At 42.8% G+C, this 26,106-nt stretch overlaps 1 protein-coding gene across 2 annotated transcripts in view; it reads left to right on the plus strand.

The window, feature by feature from the left end:
- BRINP3 (BMP/retinoic acid inducible neural specific 3) overlaps window positions 1-26,106 on the plus strand; it is a 503,104-nt gene that overhangs the window by 292,551 nt on the left and 184,447 nt on the right. For both annotated transcript variants that reach the window (XM_053693750.1, XM_053693751.1), the window contains one exon: window positions 14,127-14,363. In XM_053693750.1, the coding sequence (XP_053549725.1) occupies window positions 14,127-14,363 (237 nt within the window). The remainder of the gene's footprint in view (window positions 1-14,126; window positions 14,364-26,106) is intronic.

The raw sequence follows: 26,106 nt of genomic DNA on the forward strand, positions 1-26,106 counted from the left end.
TTTACCGCCCATCCCTAATCTAAAAAAAAAACACTCCAGAAAATCAACTCACAGCTCCTGAAGTCCGGACATCCATCTTCATTCAGGCGGCGAGAAGTCTTCATCCAGGCGGCATCTTCTATCTTCATCCCGGTGCCACGGAGCTGTGGAGGCACGGAGCATCATCGCCGGTGGCGCGGACATTCAGCGTGGAGGATACTCTTCATACAATCACCGCCTTACACTGAAGCTTGAATGCAAGGTAACCATTTAAATATGGGGTGCCTTGCATTCCTATTGGCTGACATTTTTAAATCAGCCAATAGGATGAAAGGTACTGAAATCCTATTGGCTGATTTGATCAGCATATAGGATTTCAGTAGCTCTCATCCTATTGGTTGATTTGAAAATGTCAGCCAATAGGAATGCAAGGTACCCCATATTTAAACGGGTACTTTGCATTCAAGCTTCAGTGTACGACGGTGATCGTATGAAGAGGATCATCCATGCTGGATGTCCGCACCACCGGCGACGATGCTCCACGCCTCCACAGCTCCGTGCCACCGGATAAAGATAGAAGATGCCGCCTGGATGAAGACTTCTCATCTCCTGGATGAAGATGGATGACCGGACTTCAGGAACTCTGAGTAGATTTTCTGAGGTTAGTCTTAGTTTTTATTTAATTGGGGGTGTTTTTTTTTTTGATTAGGGATGGGAAGTAAAAGAGCTGAATGTTCTTTCAAGGGCAATGCCCATACAAATGGGTATCTTAGGTTTATTTTAGACTTAGGTTTTTTATTATGGGGGTTGGTTGGGTGGGGGGTTTTACTGTTGGGGGACTTTGTAATTTTTTGTAGCTAAAAGAGCTGTATAACTTAGGGCAATGCCCTTTTCATGGCTATTGGTAGTTTATTGTTAGGTTATGGGGTGTTTTTATTTATGCAGGCTTTTTTATTTTTTTAGGGCTATTAGATTAGGTGTAATTTTTATTATTTTTAATCATTTCGTTTATTATTTTTTGTAATCTGAGAGTTTTTTTTTTTTCGTAGTGTTAGGATTATTTAATATTGTAATGTTAGGGTTTTAATTTTTTTTTCTTAGTGTTAGGATTATTTAATATTGTAATGTTAAGTTTTTTTAATTTTCATTTCTTTTTTTTATTTCACAGGTAAGTTTTTATTTATTTAAAGATAGTTATATTGTAAGTTTAATTTTAAATTAGGGGAGTGTTAGGTTTAGGGGTTAATAGTTTAATTTAGAGTGCTGGGATGTGGGGGCCCGGTGGTTTAGGGGTTAATAGATTTATTTTATTAGTAGTGATGTGGGGGGCTGGTGGTTTAGGGGTTAATATGTTAATTATCGTAGTAGTGATGCGGGCGGCCGGTGGTTTAGGGGTTAATATGTTAATTATAGTAGTAGCAATGTGGGATGGCAGTGGTTTAGGGGTTAATATATTTATTCAGTGTTAGCGATTTGGGTGGGCAGCAGATATGGGGTGTCGGTGAATAGGTTTAATATAGTGTTTACGATGGGGGAGGGTGGCGGTTTAGGGGTTAACAGGTTTAGTGTACTTTGTAACATTTTAGTTATGAGTTTTGTGAAAAAATTTTGTTTTGCAAAATCCATAACTACTGCTCTCAGATTGCGGAATGGATCAGGGCGGTATAGGCTATAACACAAGCATTTTAGCTGGATCGCACAACCTGTAATACGGCGCTATGGAATTCCCGCAATCAAATGTCATTTTTTGAGTGCGGAATGGAGAGTTGCGTTAAGACTTAAATGCTTCCGTTATAGCTATACCGCAGCGACTTGTAATACGGGAGACCTGTCCATTCAGTACGCAATGGACAATTTTAGATACCCAAGGGACACTTTTAGATACCCTATTGGTTCTGAGAGGGTTTGCTGCATTGTTTTTCTCTGTTAAAGTAAGATTATCTGTTTAAGTAGAGAGTAAATGAAAGAAAGGAATTTTTAAATTGTTTACTGTGTAAAGGGTAAACTGTTTTTATTTAAGCTGCTTTTAACTTTTAAATGATACTTTTTTTTTCTCTTTTTTCTGTGAGTGTAATTAGGGAAGGGATTAGTTTCACCTGTGTGGGCCTAGACTTACTCAGTAACTCTGGAAGCTTTGCTCTGAGAGGGTTTACTGCATTTATTTTCTCTGTTAAAGTAAGATTTTCTTATTCAAATACTGCATAATTTGAATCGAATTATGAAATATTCGAATTAGAAAATTTTGAATCAATATATTTGTAATCATATTTCTAATGCTCTCTTTAAAGAGACATGACACAATTTTTTTTTATTTCAGGATTCAGATAGAACATACAATTTTAACCCATTGAGTGCTAACAATGACTCTAAACCATTGTACGTTTTCCCACTCAGGTGTTAACGACGGCTGTGAGCCGCCACTACCACTCCCCCCACCTTGATGGAGTTCTCAGGACCCCCATCCACTTCTACCCCAGTGATCTGGCCTGGATACTCACAGGCATCGTCGGGGCTTCCCTCCCCTCGCGGTGACGTCACACGCAATTATGACAGCATTGTGCACCTTTATTTAAAACTGACAATTGTCAGTTATAGGGAGATGGGGGCATGCTGCTTAGAAGCCTGTATCTCAGACATCTAAGCAGCTACCATTGGAAAGGTAATTGGCTATATTATTGGGGTGTAAAATAAAAAATAAAAAAGGATTTGGAGGTCTCTAAAGCACATAAATAAAAATCAAAATTGCCTAGAGACCCCCAAAATACATTTTATAAAAATAAACTTGTTTATTTTTGAAAAATAAATATTGGTTTAAGTATTATAGCTAAATGATCGTGGTGGTATCCAGCGTTACCCCAGTGATCACCTAGCTGAGAATTGTCGCATTCCCTTTTACAATACGGACCAATATTATATTTGTAATCCCATGATCACCTGGATAATGTGGTTACAAATTAATACATGGTATGCTATTTAAAAAAAACACCAAATAATATTTTTATAATCAGTCTTTTAGCTTTCAAAACTTCTGTATTTTTACTGCAAAGAAGCTTATTTTTTGTAATAAAAATTACATATTTTCTAGCAACATAACTTGTTTTTTATGCAAAGCACCATATTCCATTAATTGTTGCGCACCTCAATTATGTGCTAGAGATACATGTAGCCCCTCATTTGATGCAACAAAGGGTGTACTTTCTACAAATGTGTGCTTTATGTAACATATTTTAATTTTCCAACTGGCTAGAACTGTTTAATTGCAGACATGGCAATCTTGAAATTGTCTAAAAAAATTGCCTTTTAACATTTATGGGTTATGTCTGCAATCAGACAGCTGCAAAAACCTGGGAACTAAGATACATGAAATAAAGTACACATTTTTGGAAAGTGCACCCCTTGGCGCATCAAATGAGGGGTAACATGTATTGCTAGCACAAAAATAGACAATGTAATAATAAGTGAAATAGGCTTAGTTTTTTTTTTTTTTTTTAAGCAATGCAACTTATTGCAGCGCACCCCAAAATCATGCTAGGAATACTTGTAGACCCTCATTTAATGCACCAAGGGGTGTACTTCAGCAAATGTGTGCTTTGTGTACCCCACTTTAATTTCTCAGGTGACTAGAACTCTTTAATTGCTGAAAACAGTACAGTAAATTCTAAGATGCTGTTTTTGATAATTTATCAAATTGACATGCCTGCAATAAAACAGTGGGAAAAAACATTCAAATGTTCCTAATTTCTGCCTATTTCAGACAGGCGTCCCCTCAATTCCGATTGGCTGATAGGATTCTATCAGCCAATCGGAATTAAGGTAGGAAAAATCTGATTGGCTGATGGAATCAGCCAATCAGATTGAGCTCGCATTCTATTGGCTGTTCCGATCAGCCAATAGAATGCAAGCTCAATCTGATTGGCTGATTTGATCAGCCAATCGGATTGAACTTGAATCTGATTGGCTGATTCCATCAGCCAATCAGATTTTCCTACCTTAATTCCGATTGGCTGATAGAATCCTATCAGCCAATCGGAATTGAGGGGACGCCATCTTGGATGACGTCCCTTAAAGGAGCCGTCATTCGTCGTAGTCCGTCGGTGAAGAAGGTGGTTCCGCGTCGGCGGAAGGAAGATTCAAGACCCGGCTTGGAAGATGACTTCGCCCGGATAGAAGACATCTTCAGCGCCTCTTGGAAGATGACATCGGCCGGATCAAAGACTTCTTCAGCGCCGCCTGGATGATGACTTCATCGGATGGAAGATTTCTTCAGCGCCGCTTGGAGGATTAACTTCTTCCGCTCCAGATGTCCTCTTCAGTTCCATCGGTGGCTCGGCTGAGTGAAGACGACTCAAGGTAGGATGATCTTCAGGGAATTAGTGTTAGGTTTTTGTAAGGGGGGTTTGGGTTAGATTAGGGGTATGTGGGTGGTGGGTTTTAATGTTGGGGGGGGTTGTATTTTTCTTTTACAGGCAAAAGAGCTGAAATTTTTGGGGCATGCCCCCACAAATGGCCCTTTTAAGGGCTGGTAAGGTAAAAGAGCTTTGAAATTTATTTAATTTAGAATAGGGTAGGGATTTTTCTTATTTTTTAGTTTGTTATTTTATTAGGGGGCTTAGATTAGGTGTAAGTAGCTTAAAATTGTTGTAATATTTTTAACATGTTTGTAACTTATTTTTTTATTTTTTGTAACTTAGCTTTTTTTATTTTTTGTACTTTAGTTAGTTTATGTAATTGTTTTTAATTGTAGTTATTTGTAGGTAGTTTATTTAGTTAATTTAATGATGGTGTAGTATTAGGTTTAATTGTAACTTAGGTTAGGATTTATTTTACAGGTAATTTTGTATTTCTTTTAGCTAGGTAGTTATTAAATAGTTAATAACTATTTAATAACTATTCTAACTAGCTAAAATAAATACAAAGTTACCTGTAAAATAAATATAAATCCTAAGATAGCTATAATATAATTATTAATTATATTGTAGCTATCTTAGGGTTTATTTTACAGGTAAGTATTTATTTTTAAATAGGAATAATTTATTAAAGTATAGTGTAGTGTTAGGTGTAATTGTAACTTAGGTTAGGATTTATTTCACAGGTACATTTCTCTTTATTTTAGCTAGGTAAGCTATTAAATAGTTAATAACTATTTAATAGTTATTGTACATGGTTAAAATAAATTGAAAGTTACCTGTCAAATAAATATAAATCCTAAGATAGCTAGAATATAATTCTTATTTATATTGTAGCTATATTAGGGTTTATTTTAAAGGTAAGTATTTAGTTTTAAATAGGATTCATTTAGTTAATAAGAGTTAATTTATTTAGATTTATTTAATTAATATTTAAGTTAGGGGGGCGTTAGGGTTAGGTTTAGGGGTTAATAATTTTATTACAGTGGCGGCGGCGTAGTGGGGGGCAGGATAGGGGTTAATAAATTTATTATAGGTGGCGACGGTGTAGGGGGGGCAGATTAGGGGTTAATAAATTTATTATAGGTGGCGACGGTGTAGGGGGGGCAGGATAGGGGTTAATAGGTTTAATATAGGTTGCGGCGGGTTCATGGAGTGGCGGTTTAGGGGTTAAACTATTTATTTAGTTGCGGAGAGGTGCGGGATCAGCAGGATAGGGATTAATAATTTTATAATAGAGGGCGACGGTGTAGGGGGGGCAGGATAGGGGTTACTAGGTATACTGTAGGTGGCAGCGGTGTCCGGGAGCGGCGGTTTAGGGGTTAATACATTTATAAGAGTTGCGGCAGGGTCTAGGAGCGGCGGTTTAGGGGTTAATACATTTATAAGAGTTGCGGCAGGGTCTAGGAGCGGCGGTTTAGGGGTTAATACATTTATAAGAGTTGCGGCAGGGTCTAGGAGCGGCGGTTTAGGGGTTAGTAACTTTATTTAGTTGCGGGGGGCTCCGGGGGCGCCGGTATAGGGGGTAGAACAGTGCAGTTTAGTGTGAGTGCTTAGTGACAGGCTAGCAATAAAGCTGGGAAAAAGCCGAAGGGCAGCGAGATCGGATGAGTGATAACTGTCACAGTCCGCTGCTCATCGCCCCGCGGCTTTTTGACAGCTTTATTTGATAACTTAGGCGAACGTATTCAAGGTCCGCGGCGGTGAAGGTAGGCGAGTTTAGGCGGACGTATTGGGCCGGCGAAGCCAGAAAAGTAGACGGCTTGATAACTACCCCCCATACAGTACACATAAATAAAAAGAGAGAAGCGCTCAACCTGGGAACGAACAATAGCATAATAGCTTGTTCTATGGCTAGTTACCACCCTAGAAGCAGCCTCTTTTTGCTCAGTATGAGCCTTTCACAGAGAAGAACTCTCCTGTAGCATATCAGTCTGATCCTGACTTCACAGTACAGTCCAGCCCCGAAATACCAGGCAATCCCTCTCTGAACAAGAGAAACAGCAAAACCTCAGACGTACGTTTCGGCCTATTGTGGGCCTCATCAGTGAGGTGCAGCCATATCCCTCTAGGCACACTGAGCAACGGGTCCACGTCTGGATTCCTGTATCACACTTAGAAAGACTTCCATAAGTGTCATAATTTGCATAAATAAAAAGAGAGAAGCGCTCAACGTGGGAACGAACAACAGCATAATAGCTTGTTCTATGGCTAGTTACCACCCTAGAAGCAGCCTCTTTTTCCTCAGTATGTGCCTTTCACAGAGAAGAACTCTCCTGTAGCATATCAGTCTAATCCTGACTTCACAGTACAGTCCAGCCCCGAAATACCAGGCAATCCCTCTCTGAACAAGAGAAACAGCAAAACCCCAGACGTACGTTTCGGCCTATTGTGGGCCTCGTCAGTGAGGTACAGCCATATCCGTCTAAGCACACTGAGCAACGGGTCCACGTCTGGATTCCCGCATCACACTTAGGGAGACTTCCCTAAGTGTCATAATTTGCATAAATAAAAAGAGAGAAGTGCTCAACCTGGGAACGAACAATAGCATAATAGCTTGTTCCATGGCTAGTAACCACCCTAGAAGCAGCCTCTTTTTGCTCAGTATGTGCCTTTCACAGAGAAGAACTCTCCTGTAGCATATCAGTCTGATCTTGGCTGCACCTCACTGAGGTGGGAAATGGCTTAGCAGCCAAAACAGCCAATTTATCAATGTCTGTCCGACATGATACGCTGTAGCGTATCATGTCCGACAGACATCGCTGAATGCCGACAGCATACGCTGTCGGCATTTAAAGGGACAGTCTACACCAGAATTTTTATTGTTTTAAGAGATAGATAATCCCTTTATTATCCATTCCCCAGTTTTGCATAACCAACACAGTTATAATAATATACTTTTAACCTCTGTGATTATCTTGTATCTAAGCCTCTGCAAACTGCCCCTTTATTTCAGTTCTTTTGACAGACTTGCAGTTTAGCCAATCACTGCCTGCTCTCAGATAACTTCACGTGCACAAGCACAGTGTTATCTATAGGAAATACATGAACTAACACCCTCTAGTGGTGAAAAACTGTTCAAATGCATTCTGAAAAGAGGTGGTCTTCAAGGTCTAAGAAATTAGCATATGAACCTCCTAGATTAAGCTTTCAACTAAGAGAACAAAGCAAAATTGGTGATAAAAGTAAATTGGAAAATTGTTTAAAATTACATGCTCTATCTGAATCATGAAAGTTTATTTTGGCCTAGACTGTCCCTTTAACATTGCACAAGCAAGTCACCAGAACTGCTTGTGCAATGCCACCCCCTGCAGATTCACGGCCAATCAGCCGCTATCAGGGGGTGTCAATCAGCCCAATCGTATAGGATCGGGCAGATTGCAGACCGTAGCCTCAGAGGCAGCGGACCAGTTATGGAGCAGCGGTCTTAAGACCACTGCTTCATAACTGCTGTTTCTGGCAAGCCTGAAAGCTCGGGCGGATACAGGAGCATCAAGCTCCATTCGGAGCTTGAAAATTCGGCCCCAAAGGGTTAGACAACTTTCTAATTTACTTCTATTATCAAATCTGCTTAATTCCCTTTATATCCTTTGCTGAAGGACAATTGAGAGCTAGCTGAAAACATGTAGTCGGCCATTGACAAGAGAAAATGCATGCAGGATAGCTTCCATATTATTTTTCAACAGTGGATACCAAGAGCACAAAGTACATTTTAAAACAGAAAATAATTTAAAAGTGTCTTAAAATAACACACACTATCGGAATAATGCAGGTTTAATTTTGACTTTCCTATCCCTTTAAAGGTAATATTCGAATTCTGCAATAATCTAAATAGAAAAATTCAAATTTATATAATTGTATCTATTATGTATCAGTTTAGTAATTTCCCTAACATATGAACTATTACATTTCTAAATAGTATTTGTTAAATTGAATGTTATATTCTAAATTTCGAATGTGGATATTCAATCTAATTATAACATTCGAAAACGAAAGTAACATTTGATAATCAGAAATAACACTCGATTACTGAATTTTAATGGATTTTCGTTCATATCAATATTCGATTGTCCAAAACGAATGTCCACAGGACTATTTGTTCTACCAAGGGAATTGCACTTTTACCACATTCACCCATCCTTAGCCACAGGAACATTTAATTAGTGTAGCTACTTGTACAGCCATCTTTCCAGTCCTATATCTTTACATTGTTTTGTTGTTTGTTTGTTTTTGATGGTCTTTTACCAAAATGGACACTTGGGGGCTGAATTGCCAATGTCTGGTGGACATGATACGCATGATACTGCGTATCATGTCCGACAGACATCACTGAATGCTAACAGCATACACTGTTGGCATTTAGCATTGCACAAGCAGTTCTAGTGAACTGCTTGTGCAATGCCTCCCCCTGCAGATTCACGAACAATAGGCCGCTAGCAGGGGGTGTCAATCAACCTAATCGTCTAGGATCAGGTTGATTGCTGTCTGTCGATCAGAGGCCGCGGATCCAGTTAAGGAGCAGCAGTCTTAAAGGGACAGTCAACACCAGAATTTTGTTGTTTAAAAAGAAAGATAATCCCTTTATTACCCATTCCCCAGTTTTGCATAACCAACATAGTTATATTAATATACTTTTTACCTCTGTGATTACATTGTTTCTAAGCTTCTGCTGACTGCCCCCTTATTTCAGTTCTTTTGACAGACATGCAGTTTAGCCAATCAGTGCTCAGTCCTAGGTCACTTTACGTGCATGAGCTCAATGTTATCTATATGAAACATGTGAACTAGTGCCCTCTAGTGGTCAAAATGTATTCAGATTAGAGGCAGTCTTCAAGGTCTAAGAAATTAGCATATGAACCTCCTAGTTTTAGCTTTCAACTAAGAATACCCAGAGAACAAAGCAAAATTGGTGATAAAAGTAAATTGGGAAGTTGTTTAAAAGTGCATGCCCTATTTAAAACATGAAAGTTTTTTTGGGACTTGACTGTCCCTTTAAGACCGCTGCTTCTTAACTGCTGTTTCCGGCCACTCCGGGCCTTGTGTAATGGCTGAATTTGGTTACTGTGTCTATGTGGGAAGTGGGCATTTTGGTCTTTTAAACAGAACTGACACTTGGACATGGATTCCTTGATGAGTCTGTGGCTAACCTTGTTATGTAGGTGATTTTTTTTCTTGTAATTGACACTTAGGCATTGGTTGTGTAGGTAATTTAATAACTAATGCACAAATTATCTCTACAACATTTGAATTATTTATTCTACATTCATAATTAATAAAATAGTATCTTTTTATGGAACAAAATTGCCAAATTATTTTCTCCCTGTTCCAAACTGATTGACTAATAGCCTTTTTTTATGTTCCTAAAGCTGAAATTTTCTTTAGCTGACTTTAAAATACTTTAACTAGTTTTCTTTTTTTATATGTTTCTTATAAATGCAATGCTTGATAGTTCAGGAATAGTTACATTCATTTAATAAAGAACACACATATGCATAGAAAATGCCTTTCTTATAACCATATTGCTATTTATACTCAGCTAGATTACGAGTTTTGCGTTATGAATGAAAAAGCATCATTATGCTTCATAACAACGCTTTTTCCCTAACGCCGCTATTACAAGTCTTGTTTACCGCACACCTTTTTGGCCGTCACGCAACGTCCGTACCGCACTTTTAAAAAAGTCCTTTTTCAATGGGACTCCCATAGCGCCGGTATTATGAGTTTTGTTGTGAGGCCAAAAAGTGAGCGGTAAACCCTATACTGACAAGATCTTTACTGCCATCTAAAGTCAGTAGTTATGTGTTTTATGCTACAAAGCTGTAGCATAAAACTCATAACTAAACTGTACACTAACACCCATAAACTACCTATTAACCCCTCAGCCGAGGCCCTCCCGCATCGCAAATACTAAAATAAAAATATTAACCCATAATCTGCCGCTCCTGACATCGCTGCCACTTAAAAAATGTATTATTAACCCCTATTCCACTGCTCCCCGACATCGTTGCCACTATAATAAACCTATTCAACCCCCCCAAACCGTCGCCCTCCCGCATCGCAAACACTATTTAAATATTATTAACCCCTAATCTGCCGTCCGCCAACACCACCGCTATAATAAACCTATTAACTATTAAACCACAAACCCCCACAATGAAATATACTAAAATAAACTATTAACCCCTAAACCTCTGGCCTCCACTACATAAATACATTAACCGCTAAACCTAACGTAACCCTAAGCCTAAGTCTAACCCTAACATCCCCTAACTTAAATATAATTAAAATAAATCTAAATAAAACTTACAATTATTACCTAAATAATTCCTATTTAACACTAAATACTTACCTATAAAATAAAACCTAAGCTAATAACTAATAGTTATATTGTAGCTAGCTTAGGTTTTATTTTTATTTCACAGCTAAGTTTGTATTTACTTTAACTAGGTAGACTAGTTAGTAAATAGTTAATAGACAAAAAAGGATTTTCGTTAGAGATACCAACACTCTATATCTCTAAAAAGCTTGCCCAAAAGGTTGGAATATCTCCCAAATACCAACCTAAGTGAGAGAAATGCAAAGAATATTAATTGGGTAGCGCTAATGAAAGCTTAGAGAAAATATATTAAATATGGATGAATCGTGTGAGTCTAATAAAAGTATACAAATGGCAAAAGGCAGTTTTATTGCCAGTGTTACACGTGAAAGCAATATGTTAGTGTTGATCGTTAACTCTAAAAACACTTAGCGGGTGTAGGAGGAGTGTAAATGAATACTGGATTGTTAAATAGAGAGCGAATGCATGAAGCAAATATTAGATACAGTGTTATACACAAACGATTAAAAATAATTTGATATTTTATATTTTATGAATGAAGCAGGTTAAAAATATACAAGGGTGCCAGCACCAGATACAATGAGTAAATTACAATAAAAATTCAAATGTGTAATACAAAAGTGTATCATGAAATTTCAATTTTACACATTCCGCAACGCAAAAAATATGAAGTTACAAAATGGGACCACTAAGAAATTTGAAGGGACCACTAGCTCTTGGGCAACTTTTTCAACCCGTATATATATATATATATATATATATATATATATATATATATATATATATATATATATATATATATATATATATATATATATATATATATATCTTAATTCATATGTATGCATCTCAATGTTAAAGCCTGTTTTTAACTTGATGATTTTTATTGTAATTTACTCATTGTATCTGGTGCTGGCACCCTTGTATATTTTTAACCTGCTTCATTCATAAAATATAAAATATCAAATTATTTTTAATCGTTTGTGTATAACACTATATCTAATATTTGCTTCATGCATTCGCTCTCTATTTAACAATCCAGTATTCATTTACACTCCTCCTACACCCACTAAGTGTTTTTAGAGTTAACGATCAACACTAACATATTGCTTTCACGTGTAACACTGGCAATAAAACTGCCTTTTGCCATTTGTATACTTTTATTAGAATCACACGATTCATTTATATTTAATATATTTTCTCTAAACTTTCATTAGCGCTACTAAATCAATATTCTTTGCATTAGTAAATAGTTATTAATTTTTACTAACTAGCTAGTTAAAATAAATACAAATTTACCTGTAAAATAAAACCCGCCTTACACTAAAACCTAACATTACAATAAAATAAAATAAATTAAATTAATAAAATACAATTATCTAAATTGCAAAAAAAAAATAAGCACTAAATTACACAAAATAAAAAACTAAATTATCAAAAATAAAAACAAATTACTCCTAATCTAATAGCCCTATCAAAATAAAAAAAACCTAGCCTACACTAAACTGCCAATGGCCCTTAAAAGGGCCTTTTGTGGGGCATTGCCCCAAAGAAATCAGCTCTTTTACCTGTAAAAAAAAATACAAACATCCACCCAACAGTAGAACCCACCACCACCCAACCAAACCCCCCAAATAAAAACCTATCTAAATAAACTTAAGCTAACCATTGCCCTGAAAAGGGCATTTGGATGGGCATTGCCCTTAAAAGGGCATTTAGCTCTTTTACATTACCCAAACCCTAAGCTAAAAATAAAACCCACCCAATAAACCTTTAAAAAAACACTAACTCCCGACAATCCACTTACAGTTTTCGAAGACCGGACATCCATCCTCATCCAGGCGGCAGAAGTCTTCATCCAAGCGGGCAGAAGTCTTCATCCAAGTGGGGAGAAGTCTTCATCCAGACGGCATCTTCTATCTTCATCCATCCAGCGCGGAGCAGGTCCATCTTCAAGACATGGAGCATCCTCTTCTTACGATTGCCACTGGAAAATTAAGTTTCCCTTTAAGTGACGTCATCCGAAAGATGGCGTCCCTTACATTCCGATTGGCTGATAGAATTATTTTCCCCTATTGGCTGATAGAATTCGGGCCAATGGCAGTTTAGTGTAGGCTAAGGTTTTTTTTTATTTTGGGTGGGCTTTTTTATTTTGATAGGGCTGGTAGATTAGGAGTAATTCATTTTTATTTTTGATAAATTCATTTTTTATTTTGTGTAATTTAGTGTTTATTTTTTTGTAATTTAGATAATTGTATTTTATTAATTTAATTTATTTTATTAATTTAATTTATTTTATTTATTGTAATGTTAGGTTTTAGTGTAAGGCAGGTTATGTTTTATTTTACAGGTAACTTTGTATTTATTTTAACTAGGTAGTTAGTAAATAGTTAATAACTATTTGCTAACTAGTCTACCTAGTTAAAATAAATACAAAATTACAAGTGAAATAAAAATAAAACCTAAGCTAGCTACAATATAACTATTACTTATATTGTAGCTAGCTTAGTTTTTTTTTACAGGTAAGTATTTAGTTTTAAATAGGTATTATTTAGGTAATAATTGTAAATTTAATTTAGATTTATTTTAATTATATTTAAGTTAGGGGGGTTAGGGTTAGATTTAGGCTTACATTAGAGTTAAGTTATGCTTAGGGTTAGGGTTACGTTAGGATTAGGTTTAGGGGTTAATATATTTATTTAGTGTTAGTGATGTGGGAGGCCAGAGGTTTAGGGGTTAATAACTTTAGTATAGTGGCGGCGATATTGGGGGCGGCAGATTAGGGGTTAATAACTGTAATGTAGGTGGCGGCGATATCGGGAGCAGCAGATTAGGGGTTAATAGTTTTATTTAGGTGGTGGCGATGTTAGGGGCAGCAGATTAGGGGGTTAATAACATTATATAGGTTGTGGCAATGTTAGGGGCAGCAGATTAGGGGTGTTTAGATGTGGGGTTTATGTTAGGGTGTTAGGTTTAAATGTAACTTTTTCTTTCCCCATAGACATCAATGGGACTGCGTTACGGAGCTTTTATTTCCGCGATTGCAGGTGTTAGGCTTTTTTTTAGCCGACTCTCAATGTCTATGGGAAAATCGTGCACGAGCACATCAAAACACTGCTTGTATTTGGGTGAGGTATGGAGATCAACGCAACCATATCGCCCGCGCAAGCCGGGTTTTACAAAACCTGTAATAGTAGCGCTATAGGGAGGTTAAATACCGCCGCTTTTGTGGTGGTCGTTAATTTCCTTATAGCGCTCAAAACTCGTAATCTAGCTGACTGTTTGCAATGCGTTTGGATTACGATGTTCATGTTTAGCAAGTCTATTGTATCTTCTTATATAACTGTAAAACCATATTCCAGTTTTACTGTTATTGATATCTTATAATTTTTTTGTTTACTCAGGTCTTCAAGTTATTCTGCCTGAATATCTGCAGGAACGCTTTGTGCAGGCAGCACTGAGTTACATAGCTTGCAATTCTGAAGGAGAATTTATTTGCAAAGACAATGATTGCTGGTGTCAGTGTGGTTCAAAATTTCCAGAATGCAACTGTCCTTATATAGACATTCGAGCTATGGAAGAAAATCTACTTCGTATCAGTGATACATGGAATATTTACAACAAGGAGTTTGAAGAATCAGGTGTGCTTTGTTTTTGAGATTTTTTAAACATTTGAAATATGTGTTTTATTTGTTTATATTTTTATAATTTTTGAAGAATCAGGTGAGCTGTTTTGTTTATATTTTTACAATTTGTGATTTCAATTGCAACTACTTAAATTACTATACATTAAGGGCCATATTATGAGTGGAGCACAAATGTTTGCGCACAAGTGATAAGAGGTTTATCGCAGGGGGTTGTGCTCATGGGGCTTATCACTTGTTTTACGAGTTGAAAGTAAATGTGATCGCTTGCATACAAAGAGAGAAGCGCTCTACCAGGAACAAACAACAGCTCAGTGGCTTGTTCTATGGCGATTTACCACCCGGAAGCAGCCTCTTTTAGACCAGTGTGCTTTTCACAGAAGAAAACTTTCCTGAAGTATATCAGTCTGATCCCGCCAAGTAAGGTCAGTCCAGCCCCGAAATACCAGGCAATTCTCCTCTGAACAAGGAACATGACAACCCCAGACGATCGTTTCGGCCTTCTATGGGCCTCGTCAGTGAGGTGCAGCCACATTCCTCTAAGCACACTGGGCAAGGAGTCCACGTCTGGTTTCCCCCATCACCCATAGGGAGACTTCCCCAGGGTCATAATAATTTGCATACAAAGAGAGAAGCGCTCTACCAGGAACGAACAACAGCTCAGTGGCTTGTTCTATGGCGATTTACCACCCGGAAGCAGCCTCTTTTAGACCAGTGTGCTTTTCACAGAAGAAAACTTTCCTGAAGTATATCAGTCTGATCCCGCCAAGTAAGGTCAGTCCAGCCCCGAAATACCAGGCAATTCTCCTCTGAACAAGGAACATGACAACCCCAGACGATCGTTTCGGCCTTCTATGGGCCTCGTCAGTGAGGTGCAGCCACATTCCTCTAAGCACACTGGAAAGGAGTCCACGTCTGGTTTCCCCCATCACCCATAGGGAGACTTCCCCAGGGTCATAATAATTTGCATACAAAGAGAGAAGCGCTCTACCAGGAACGAACAACAGCTCAGTGGCTTGTTCTATGGCGATTTACCACCCGGAAGCAGCCTCTTTTAGACCAGTGTGCTTTTCACAGAAGCTAACTTTCCTGAAGTATATCAGTCTGATCCCGCCAAGTAAGGTCAGTCCAGCCCCGAAATACCAGGCAATTCTCCTCTGAACAAGGAACATGACAACCCCAGACGATCGTTTCGGCCTTCTATGGGCCTCGTCAGTGAGGTGCAGCCACATTCCTCTAAGCACACTGGGCAAGGAGTCCACGTCTGGTTTCCCCCATCACCCATAGGGAGACTTCCCCAGGGTCATAATAATTTGCATACAAAGAGAGAAGCGCTCTACCAGGAACGAACAACAGCTCAGTGGCTTGTTCTATGGCGATTTACCACCCGGAAGCAGCCTCTTTTAGACCAGTGTGCTTTTCACAGAAGAAAACTTTCCTGAAGTATATCAGTCTGATCCCGCCAAGTAAGGTCAGTCCAGCCCCGAAATACCAGGCAATTCTCCTCTGAACAAGGAACATGACAACCCCAGACGATCGTTTCGGCCTTCTATGGGCCTCGTCAGTGAGGTGCAGCCACATTCCTCTAAGCACACTGGGCAAGGAGTCCACGTCTGGTTTCCCCCATCACCCATAGGGAGACTTCCCCAGGGTCATAATAATTTGCATACAAAGAGAGAAGCGCTCTACCAGGAACGAACAACAGCTCAGTGGCTTGTTCTATGGCGATTTACCACCCAGAAGCAGCCTCTTTTAGACCAGTGTGCTTTTCACAGAAGAAAACTTTCCTGAAGTATATCAGTCTGATCCCGCCAAGTAAGGTCAGTCCAGCCCCGAAATACCAGGCAATTCTCCTCTGAACAAGGAACATGACAACCCCAGACGATCGTTTCGGCCTTCTATGGGCCTCGTCAGTGAGGTGCAGCCACATTCCTCTAAGCACACTGGGAAAGGAGTCCACGTCTGGTTTCCCCCATCACCCATAGGGAGACTTCCCCAGGGTCATAATAATTTGCATACAAAGAGAGAAGCGCTCTACCAGGAATGAACAACAGCTCAGTGGCTTGTTCTATGGCGATTTACCACCCGGAAGCAGCCTCTTTTAGACCAGTGTGCTTTTCACAGAAGCTAACTTTCCTGAAGTATATCAGTCTGATCCCGCCAAGTAAGGTCAGTCCAGCCCCGAAATACCAGGCAATTCTCCTCTGAACAAGGAACATGACAACCCCAGACGATCGTTTCGGCCTTCTATGGGCCTCGTCAGTGAGGTGCAGCCACATTCCTCTAAGCACACTGGGCAAGGAGTCCACGTCTGGTTTCCCCCATCACCCATAGGGAGACTTCCCCAGGGTCATAATAATTTGCATACAAAGAGAGAAGCGCTCTACCAGGAACGAACAACAGCTCAGTGGCTTGTTCTATGGCGATTTACCACCCGGAAGCAGCCTCTTTTAGACCAGTGTGCTTTTCACAGAAGAAAACTTTCCTGAAGTATATCAGTCTGATCCCGCCAAGTAAGGTCAGTCCAGCCCCGAAATACCAGGCAATTCTCCTCTGAACAAGGAACATGACAACCCCAGACGATCGTTTCGGCCTTCTATGGGCCTCGTCAGTGAGGTGCAGCCACATTCCTCTAAGCACACTGGGCAAGGAGTCCACGTCTGGTTTCCCCCATCACCCATAGGGAGACTTCCCCAGGGTCATAATAATTTGCATACAAAGAGAGAAGCGCTCTACCAGGAACGAACAACAGCTCAGTGGCTTGTTCTATGGCGATTTACCACCCAGAAGCAGCCTCTTTTAGACCAGTGTGCTTTTCACAGAAGAAAACTTTCCTGAAGTATATCAGTCTGATCCCGCCAAGTAAGGTCAGTCCAGCCCTGAAATACCAGGCAATTCTCCTCTGAACAAGGAACATGACAACCCCAGACGATCGTTTCGGCCTTCTATGGGCCTCGTCAGTGAGGTGCAGCCACATTCCTCTAAGCACACTGGGCAAGGAGTCCACGTCTGGTTTCCCCCATCACCCATAGGGAGACTTCCCCAGGGTCATAATAATTTGCATACAAAGAGAGAAGCGCTCTACCAGGAACGAACAACAGCTCAGTGGCTTGTTCTATGGCGATTTACCACCCGGAAGCAGCCTCTTTTAGACCAGTGTGCTTTTCACAGAAGAAAACTTTCCTGAAGTATATCAGTCTGATCCCGCCAAGTAAGGTCAGTCCAGCCCCGAAATACCAGGCAATTCTCCTCTGAACAAGGAACATGACAACCCCAGACGATCGTTTCGGCCTTCTATGGGCCTCGTCAGTGAGGTGCAGCCACATTCCTCTAAGCACACTGGGCAAGGAGTCCACGTCTGGTTTCCCCCATCACCCATAGGGAGACTTCCCCAGGGTCATAATAATTTGCATACAAAGAGAGAAGCGCTCTACCAGGAACGAACAACAGCTCAGTGGCTTGTTCTATGGCGATTTACCACCCGGAAGCAGCCTCTTTTAGACCAGTGTGCTTTTCACAGAAGAAAACTTTCCTGAAGTATATCAGTCTGATCCCGCCAAGTAAGGTCAGTCCAGCCCCGAAATACCAGGCAATTCTCCTCTGAACAAGGAACATGACAACCCCAGACGATCGTTTCGGCCTTCTATGGGCCTCGTCAGTGAGGTGCAGCCACATTCCTCTAAGCACACTGGGCAAGGAGTCCACGTCTGGTTTCCCCCATCACCCATAGGGAGACTTCCCCAGGGTCATAATAATTTGCATACAAAGAGAGAAGCGCTCTACCAGGAACGAACAACAGCTCAGTGGCTTGTTCTATGGCGATTTACCACCCGGAAGCAGCCTCTTTTAGACCAGTGTGCTTTTCACAGAAGCTAACTTTCCTGAAGTATATCAGTCTGATCCCGCCAAGTAAGGTCAGTCCAGCCCCGAAATACCAGGCAATTCTCCTCTGAACAAGGAACATGACAACCCCAGACGATCGTTTCGGCCTTCTATGGGCCTCGTCAGTGAGGTGCAGCCACATTCCTCTAAGCACACTGGGCAAGGAGTCCACGTCTGGTTTCCCCCATCACCCATAGGGAGACTTCCCCAGGGTCATAATAATTTGCATACAAAGAGAGAAGCGCTCTACCAGGAACGAACAACAGCTCAGTGGCTTGTTCTATGGCGATTTACCACCCGGAAGCAGCCTCTTTTAGACCAGTGTGCTTTTCACAGAAGAAAACTTTCCTGAAGTATATCAGTCTGATCCCGCCAAGTAAGGTCAGTCCAGCCCCGAAATACCAGGCAATTCTCCTCTGAACAAGGAACATGACAACCCCAGACGATCGTTTCGGCCTTCTATGGGCCTCGTCAGTGAGGTGCAGCCACATTCCTCTAAGCACACTGGGCAAGGAGTCCACGTCTGGTTTCCCCCATCTCCCATAGGGAGACTTCCCCAGGGTCATAATAATTTGCATACAAAGAGAGAAGCGCTCTACCAGGAACGAACAACAGCTCAGTGGCTTGTTCTATGGCGATTTACCACCTGGAAGCAGCCTCTTTTAGACCAGTGTGCTTTTCACAGAAGAAAACTTTCCTGAAGTATATCAGTCTGATCCCGCCAAGTAAGGTCAGTCCAGCCCCGAAATACCAGGCAATTCTCCTCTGAACAAGGAACATGACAACCCCAGACGATCGTTTCGGCCTTCTATGGGCCTCGTCAGTGAGGTGCAGCCACATTCCTCTAAGCACACTGGGCAAGGAGTCCACGTCTGGTTTCCCCCATCACCCATAGGGAGACTTCCCCAGGGTCATAATAATTTGCATACAAAGAGAGAAGCGCTCTACCAGGAACGAACAACAGCTCAGTGGCTTGTTCTATGGCGATTTACCACCCGGAAGCAGCCTCTTTTAGACCAGTGTGCTTTTCACAGAAGAAAACTTTCCTGAAGTATATCAGTCTGATCCCGCCAAGTAAGGTCAGTCCAGCCCTGAAATACCAGGCAATTCTCCTCTGAACAAGGAACATGACAACCCCAGACGATCGTTTCGGCCTTCTATGGGCCTCGTCAGTGAGGTGCAGCCACATTCCTCTAAGCACACTGGGCAAGGAGTCCACGTCTGGTTTCCCCCATCACCCATAGGGAGACTTCCCCAGGGTCATAATAATTTGCATACAAAGAGAGAAGCGCTCTACCAGGAACGAACAACAGCTCAGTGGCTTGTTCTATGGCGATTTACCACCCGGAAGCAGCCTCTTTTAGACCAGTGTGCTTTTCACAGAAGAAAACTTTCCTGAAGTATATCAGTCTGATCCCGCCAAGTAAGGTCAGTCCAGCCCCGAAATACCAGGCAATTCTCCTCTGAACAAGGAACATGACAACCCCAGACGATCGTTTCGGCCTTCTATGGGCCTCGTCAGTGAGGTGCAGCCACATTCCTCTAAGCACACTGGGCAAGGAGTCCACGTCTGGTTTCCCCCATTACCCATAGGGAGACTTCCCCAGGGTCATAATAATTTGCATACAAAGAGAGAAGCGCTCTACCAGGAACGAACAACAGCTCAGTGGCTTGTTCTATGGCGATTTACCACCCGGAAGCAGCCTCTTTTAGACCAGTGTGCTTTTCACAGAAGAAAACTTTCCTGAAGTATATCAGTCTGATCCCGCCAAGTAAGGTCAGTCCAGCCCCGAAATACCAGGCAATTCTCCTCTGAACAAGGAACATGACAACCCCAGACGATCGTTTCGGCCTTCTATGGGCCTCGTCAGTGAGGTGCAGCCACATTCCTCTAAGCACACTGGGCAAGGAGTCCACGTCTGGTTTCCCCCATCACCCATAGGGAGACTTCCCCAGGGTCATAATAATTTGCATACAAAGAGAGAAGCGCTCTACCAGGAACGAACAACAGCTCAGTGGCTTGTTCTATGGCGATTTACCACCCGGAAGCAGCCTCTTTTAGACCAGTGTGCTTTTCACAGAAGCTAACTTTCCTGAAGTATATCAGTCTGATCCCGCCAAGTAAGGTCAGTCCAGCCCCGAAATACCAGGCAATTCTCCTCTGAACAAGGAACATGACAACCCCAGACGATCGTTTCGGCCTTCTATGGGCCTCGTCAGTGAGGTGCAGCCACATTCCTCTAAGCACACTGGGCAAGGAGTCCACGTCTGGTTTCCCCCATCACCCATAGGGAGACTTCCCCAGGGTCATAATAATTTGCATACAAAGAGAGAAGCGCTCTACCAGGAACGAACAACAGCTCAGTGGCTTGTTCTATGGCGATTTACCACCCGGAAGCAGCCTCTTTTAGACCAGTGTGCTTTTCACAGAAGCTAACTTTCCTGAAGTATATCAGTCTGATCCCGCCAAGTAAGGTCAGTCCAGCCCCGAAATACCAGGCAATTCTCCTCTGAACAAGGAACATGACAACCCCAGACGATCGTTTCGGCCTTCTATGGGCCTCGTCAGTGAGGTGCAGCCACATTCCTCTAAGCACACTGGGCAAGGAGTCCACATCTGGTTTCCCCCATCACCCATAGGGAGACTTCCCCAGGGTCATAATAATTTGCATACAAAGAGAGAAGCGCTCTACCAGGAACGAACAACAGCTCAGTGGCTTGTTCTATGGCGATTTACCACCCGGAAGCAGCCTCTTTTAGACCAGTGTGCTTTTCACAGAAGAAAACTTTCCTGAAGTATATCAGTCTGATCCCGCCAAGTAAGGTCAGTCCAGCCCCGAAATACCAGGCAATTCTCCTCTGAACAAGGAACATGACAACCCCAGACGATCGTTTCTGCCTTCTATGGGCCTCGTCAGTGAGGTGCAGCCACATTCCTCTAAGCACACTGGGCAAGGAGTCCACGTCTGGTTTCCCCCATCACCCATAGGGAGACTTCCCCAGGGTCATAATAATTTGCATACAAAGAGAGAAGCGCTCTACCAGGAACGAACAACAGCTCAGTGGCTTGTTCTATGGCGATTTACCACCCGGAAGCAGCCTCTTTTAGACCAGTGTGCTTTTCACAGAAGAAAACTTTCCTGAAGTATATCAGTCTGATCCCGCCAAGTAAGGTCAGTCCAGCCCCGAAATACCAGGCAATTCTCCTCTGAACAAGGAACATGACAACCCCAGACGATCGTTTCGGCCTTCTATGGGCCTCGTCAGTGAGGTGCAGCCACATTCCTCTAAGCACACTGGGCAAGGAGTCCACGTCTGGTTTCCCCCATCACCCATAGGGAGACTTCCCCAGGGTCATAATAATTTGCATACAAAGAGAGAAGCGCTCTACCAGGAACGAACAACAGCTCAGTGGCTTGTTCTATGGCGATTTACCACCCGGAAGCAGCCTCTTTTAGACCAGTGTGCTTTTCACAGAAGAAAACTTTCCTGAAGTATATCAGTCTGATCCCGCCAAGTAAGGTCAGTCGAGCCCCGAAATACCAGGCAATTCTCCTCTGAACAAGGAACATGACAACCCCAGACTATCGTTTCGGCCTTCTATGGCCCTCGTCAGTGAGGTGCAGCCACATTCCTCTAAGCACACTGGGCAAGGAGTCCACGTCTGGTTTCCCCCATCACCCATAGGGAGACTTCCCCAGGGTCATAATAATTTGCATACAAAGAGAGAAGCGCTCTACCAGGAACGAACAACAGCTCAGTGGCTTGTTCTATGGCGATTTACCACCCGGAAGCAGCCTCTTTTAGACCAGTGTGCTTTTCACAGAAGAAAACTTTCCTGAAGTATATCAGTCTGATCCCGCCAAGTAAGGTCAGTCCAGCCCCGAAATACCAGGCAATTCTCCTCTGAACAAGGAACATGACAACCCCAGACGATCGTTTCGGCCTTCTATGGGCCTCGTCAGTGAGGTGCAGCCACATTCCTCTAAGCACACTGGGCAAGGAGTCCACGTCTGGTTTCCCCCATCACCCATAGGGAGACTTCCTGAGGGTCATAATAATTTGCATACAAAGAGAGAAGCGCTCTACCAGGAACGAACAACAGCTCAGTGGCTTGTTCTATGGCGATTTACCACCCGGAAGCAGCCTCTTTTAGACCAGTGTGCTTTTCACAGAAGAAAACTTTCCTGAAGTATATCAGTCTGATCCCGCCAAGTAAGGTCAGTCCAGCCCCGAAATACCAGGCAATTCTCCTCTGAACAAGGAACATGACAACCCCAGACGATCGTTTCGGCCTTCTATGGGCCTCGTCAGTGAGGTGCAGCCACATTCCTCTAAGCACACTGGGCAAGGAGTCCACGTCTGGTTTCCCCCATCACCCATAGGGAGACTTCCCCAGGGTCATAATAATTTGCATACAAAGAGAGAAGCGCTCTACCAAGAGCGAACAACAGCTCAGTGGCTTGTTCTATGGCGATTTACCACCCGGAAGCAGCCTCTTTTAGACCAGTGTGCTTTTCACAGAAGAAAACTTTCCTGAAGTATATCAGTCTGATCCCGCCAAGTAAGGTCAGTCCAGCCCCGAAATACCAGGCAATTCTCCTCTGAACAAGGAACATGACACCCAGACGATCGTTTCGGCCTTCTATGGGCCTCGTCAGTGAGGTGGAGCCACATTCCTCTAAGCACACTGGGCAAGGAGTCCACGTCTGGTTTCCCCCATCACCCATAGGGAGACTTCCCCAGGGTCATAATAATTTGCATACAAAGAGAGAAGCGCTCTACCAGGAACGAACAACAGCTCAGTGGCTTGTTCTATGGCGATTTACCACCCGGAAGCAGCCTCTTTTAGACCAGTGTGCTTTTCACAGAAGAAAACTTTCCTGAAGTATATCAGTCTGATCCCGCCAAGTAAGGTCAGTCGAGCCCCAAAATACCAGGCAATTCTCCTCTGAACAAGGAACATGACAACCCCAGACTATCGTTTCGGCCTTCTATGGCCCTCGTCAGTGAGGTGCAGCCACATTCCTCTAAGCACACTGGGCAAGGAGTCCACGTCTGGTTTCCCCCATCACCCATAGGGAGACTTCCCCAGGGTCATAATAATTTGCATACAAAGAGAGAAGCGCTCTACCAGGAACGAACAACAGCTCAGTGGCTTGTTCTATGGCGATTTACCACCCGGAAGCAGCCTCTTTTAGACCAGTGTGCTTTTCACAGAAGAAAACTTTCCTGAAGTATATCAGTCTGATCCCGCCAAGTAAGGTCAGTCCAGCCCCGAAATACCAGGCAATTCTCCTCTGAACAAGGAACATGACAACCCCAGACGATCGTTTCGGCCTTCTATGGGCCTCGTCAGTGAGGTGCAGCCACATTCCTCTAAGCACACTGGGCAAGGAGTCCACGTCTGGTTTCCCCCATCACCCAAAGGGAGACTTCCTGAGGGTCATAATAATTTGCATACAAAGAGAGAAGCGCTCTACCAGGAACGAACAACAGCTCAGTGGCTTGTTCTATGGCGATTTACCACCCGGAAGCAGCCTCTTTTAGACCAGTGTGCTTTTCACAGAAGAAAACTTTCCTGAAGTATATCAGTCTGATCCCGCCAAGTAAGGTCAGTCCAGCCCCGAAATACCAGGCAATTCTCCTCTGAACAAGGAACATGACAACCCCAGACGATCGTTTCGGCCTTCTATGGGCCTCGTCAGTGAGGTGCAGCCACATTCCTCTAAGCACACTGGGCAAGGAGTCCACGTCTGGTTTCCCCCATCACCCATAGGGAGACTTCCCCAGGGTCATAATAATTTGCATACAAAGAGAGAAGCGCTCTACCAGGAACGAACAACAGCTCAGTGGCTTGTTCTATGACGATTTACCACCCGGAAGCAGCCTCTTTTAGACCAGTGTGCTTTTCACAGAAGAAAACTTTCCTGAAGTATATCAGTCTGATCCCGCCAAGTAAGGTCAGTCCAGCCCCGAAATACCAGGCAATTCTCCTCTGAACAAGGAACATGACACCCAGACGATCGTTTCGGCCTTCTATGGGCCTCGTCAGTGAGGTGGAGCCACATTCCTCTAAGCACACTGGGCAAGGAGTCCACGTCTGGTTTCCCCCATCACCCATAGGGAGACTTCCCCAGGGTCATAATAATTTGCATACAAAGAGAGAAGCGCTCTATCAGGAACGAACAACAGCTCAGTGGCTTGTTCTATGGCGATTTACCACCCGGAAGCAGCCTCTTTTAGACCAGTGTGCTTTTCACAGAAGAAAACTTTCCTGAAGTATATCAGTCTGATCCCACCAAGTAAGGTCAGTCCAGCCCCGAAATACCAGGCAATTCTCCTCTGAACAAGGAACATGACAACCCCAGACGATCGTTTCGGCCTTCTATGGCCCTCGTCAGTGAGGTGCAGCCACATTCCTCTAAGCACACTGGGCAAGGAGTCCACGTCTGGTTTCCCCCATCACCCATAGGGAGACTTCCCCAGGGTCATAATAATTTGCATACAAAGAGAGAAGCGCTCTACCAGGAACGAACAACAGCTCAGTGGCTTGTTCTATGGCGATTTACCACCCGGAAGCAGCCTCTTTTAGACCAGTGTGCTTTTCACAGAAGAAAACTTTCCTGAAGTATATCAGTCTGATCCCGCCAAGTAAGGTCAGTCCAGCCCCGAAATACCAGGCAATTCTCCTCTGAACAAGGAACATGACAACCCCAGACGATCGTTTCGGCCTTCTATGGGCCTCGTCAGTGAGGTGCAGCCACATTCCTCTAAGCACACTGGGCAAGGAGTCCACGTCTGGTTTCCCCCATCACCCATAGGGAGACTTCCCCAGGGTCATAATAATTTGCATACAAAGAGAGAAGCGCTCTACCAGGAACGAACAACAGCTCAGTGGCTTGTTCTATGGCGATTTACCACCCGGAAGCAGCCTCTTTTAGACCAGTGTGCTTTTCACAGAAGAAAACTTTCCTGAAGTATATCAGTCTGATCCCGCCAAGTAAGGTCAGTCCAGCCCCGAAATACCAGGCAATTCTCCTCTGAACAAGGAACATGACAACCCCAGACGATCGTTTCGGCCTTCTATGGGCCTAGTCAGTGAGGTGCAGCCACATTCCTCTAAGCACACTGGGCAAGGAGTCCACGTCTGGTTTCCCCCATCACCCATAGGGAGACTTCCCCAGGGTCATAATAATTTGCATACAAAGAGAGAAGCTCTCTACCAGGAACGAACAACAGCTCAGTGGCTTGTTCTATGGCGATTTACCACCCGGAAGCAGCCTCTTTTAGACCAGTGTGCTTTTCACAGAAGAAAACTTTCCTGAAGTATATCAGTCTGATCCCGCCAAGTAAGGTCAGTCCAGCCCCGAAATACTAGGCAATTCTCCTCTGAACAAGGAACATGACAACCCCAGACGATCGTTTCGCCTTCTATGGGCCTCGTCAGTGAGGTGCAGCCACATTCCTCTAAGCACACTGGGCAAGGAGTCCACGTCTGGTTTCCCCCATCACCCATAGGGAGACTTCCCCAGGGTCATAATAATTTGCATACAAAGAGAGAAGCGCTCTACCAGGAACGAACAACAGCTCAGTGGCTTGTTCTATGGCGATTTACCACCCGGAAGCAGCCTCTTTTAGACCAGTGTGCTTTTCACAGAAGAAAACTTTCCTGAAGTATATCAGTCTGATCCCGCCAAGTAAAGTCAGTCCAGCCCCGAAATACCAGGCAATTCTCCTCTGAACAAGGAACATGACAACCCCAGACGATCGTTTCGGCCTTCTATGGGCCTCGTCAGTGAGGTGCAGCCACATTCCTCTAAGCACACTTGAGCGCAATCACGATTTACACTTAAAT

Source organism: Bombina bombina, chromosome 10, assembly GCF_027579735.1.
Source record: "Bombina bombina isolate aBomBom1 chromosome 10, aBomBom1.pri, whole genome shotgun sequence".
Classification (NCBI taxonomy): Eukaryota; Metazoa; Chordata; class Amphibia; order Anura; family Bombinatoridae; genus Bombina; species Bombina bombina.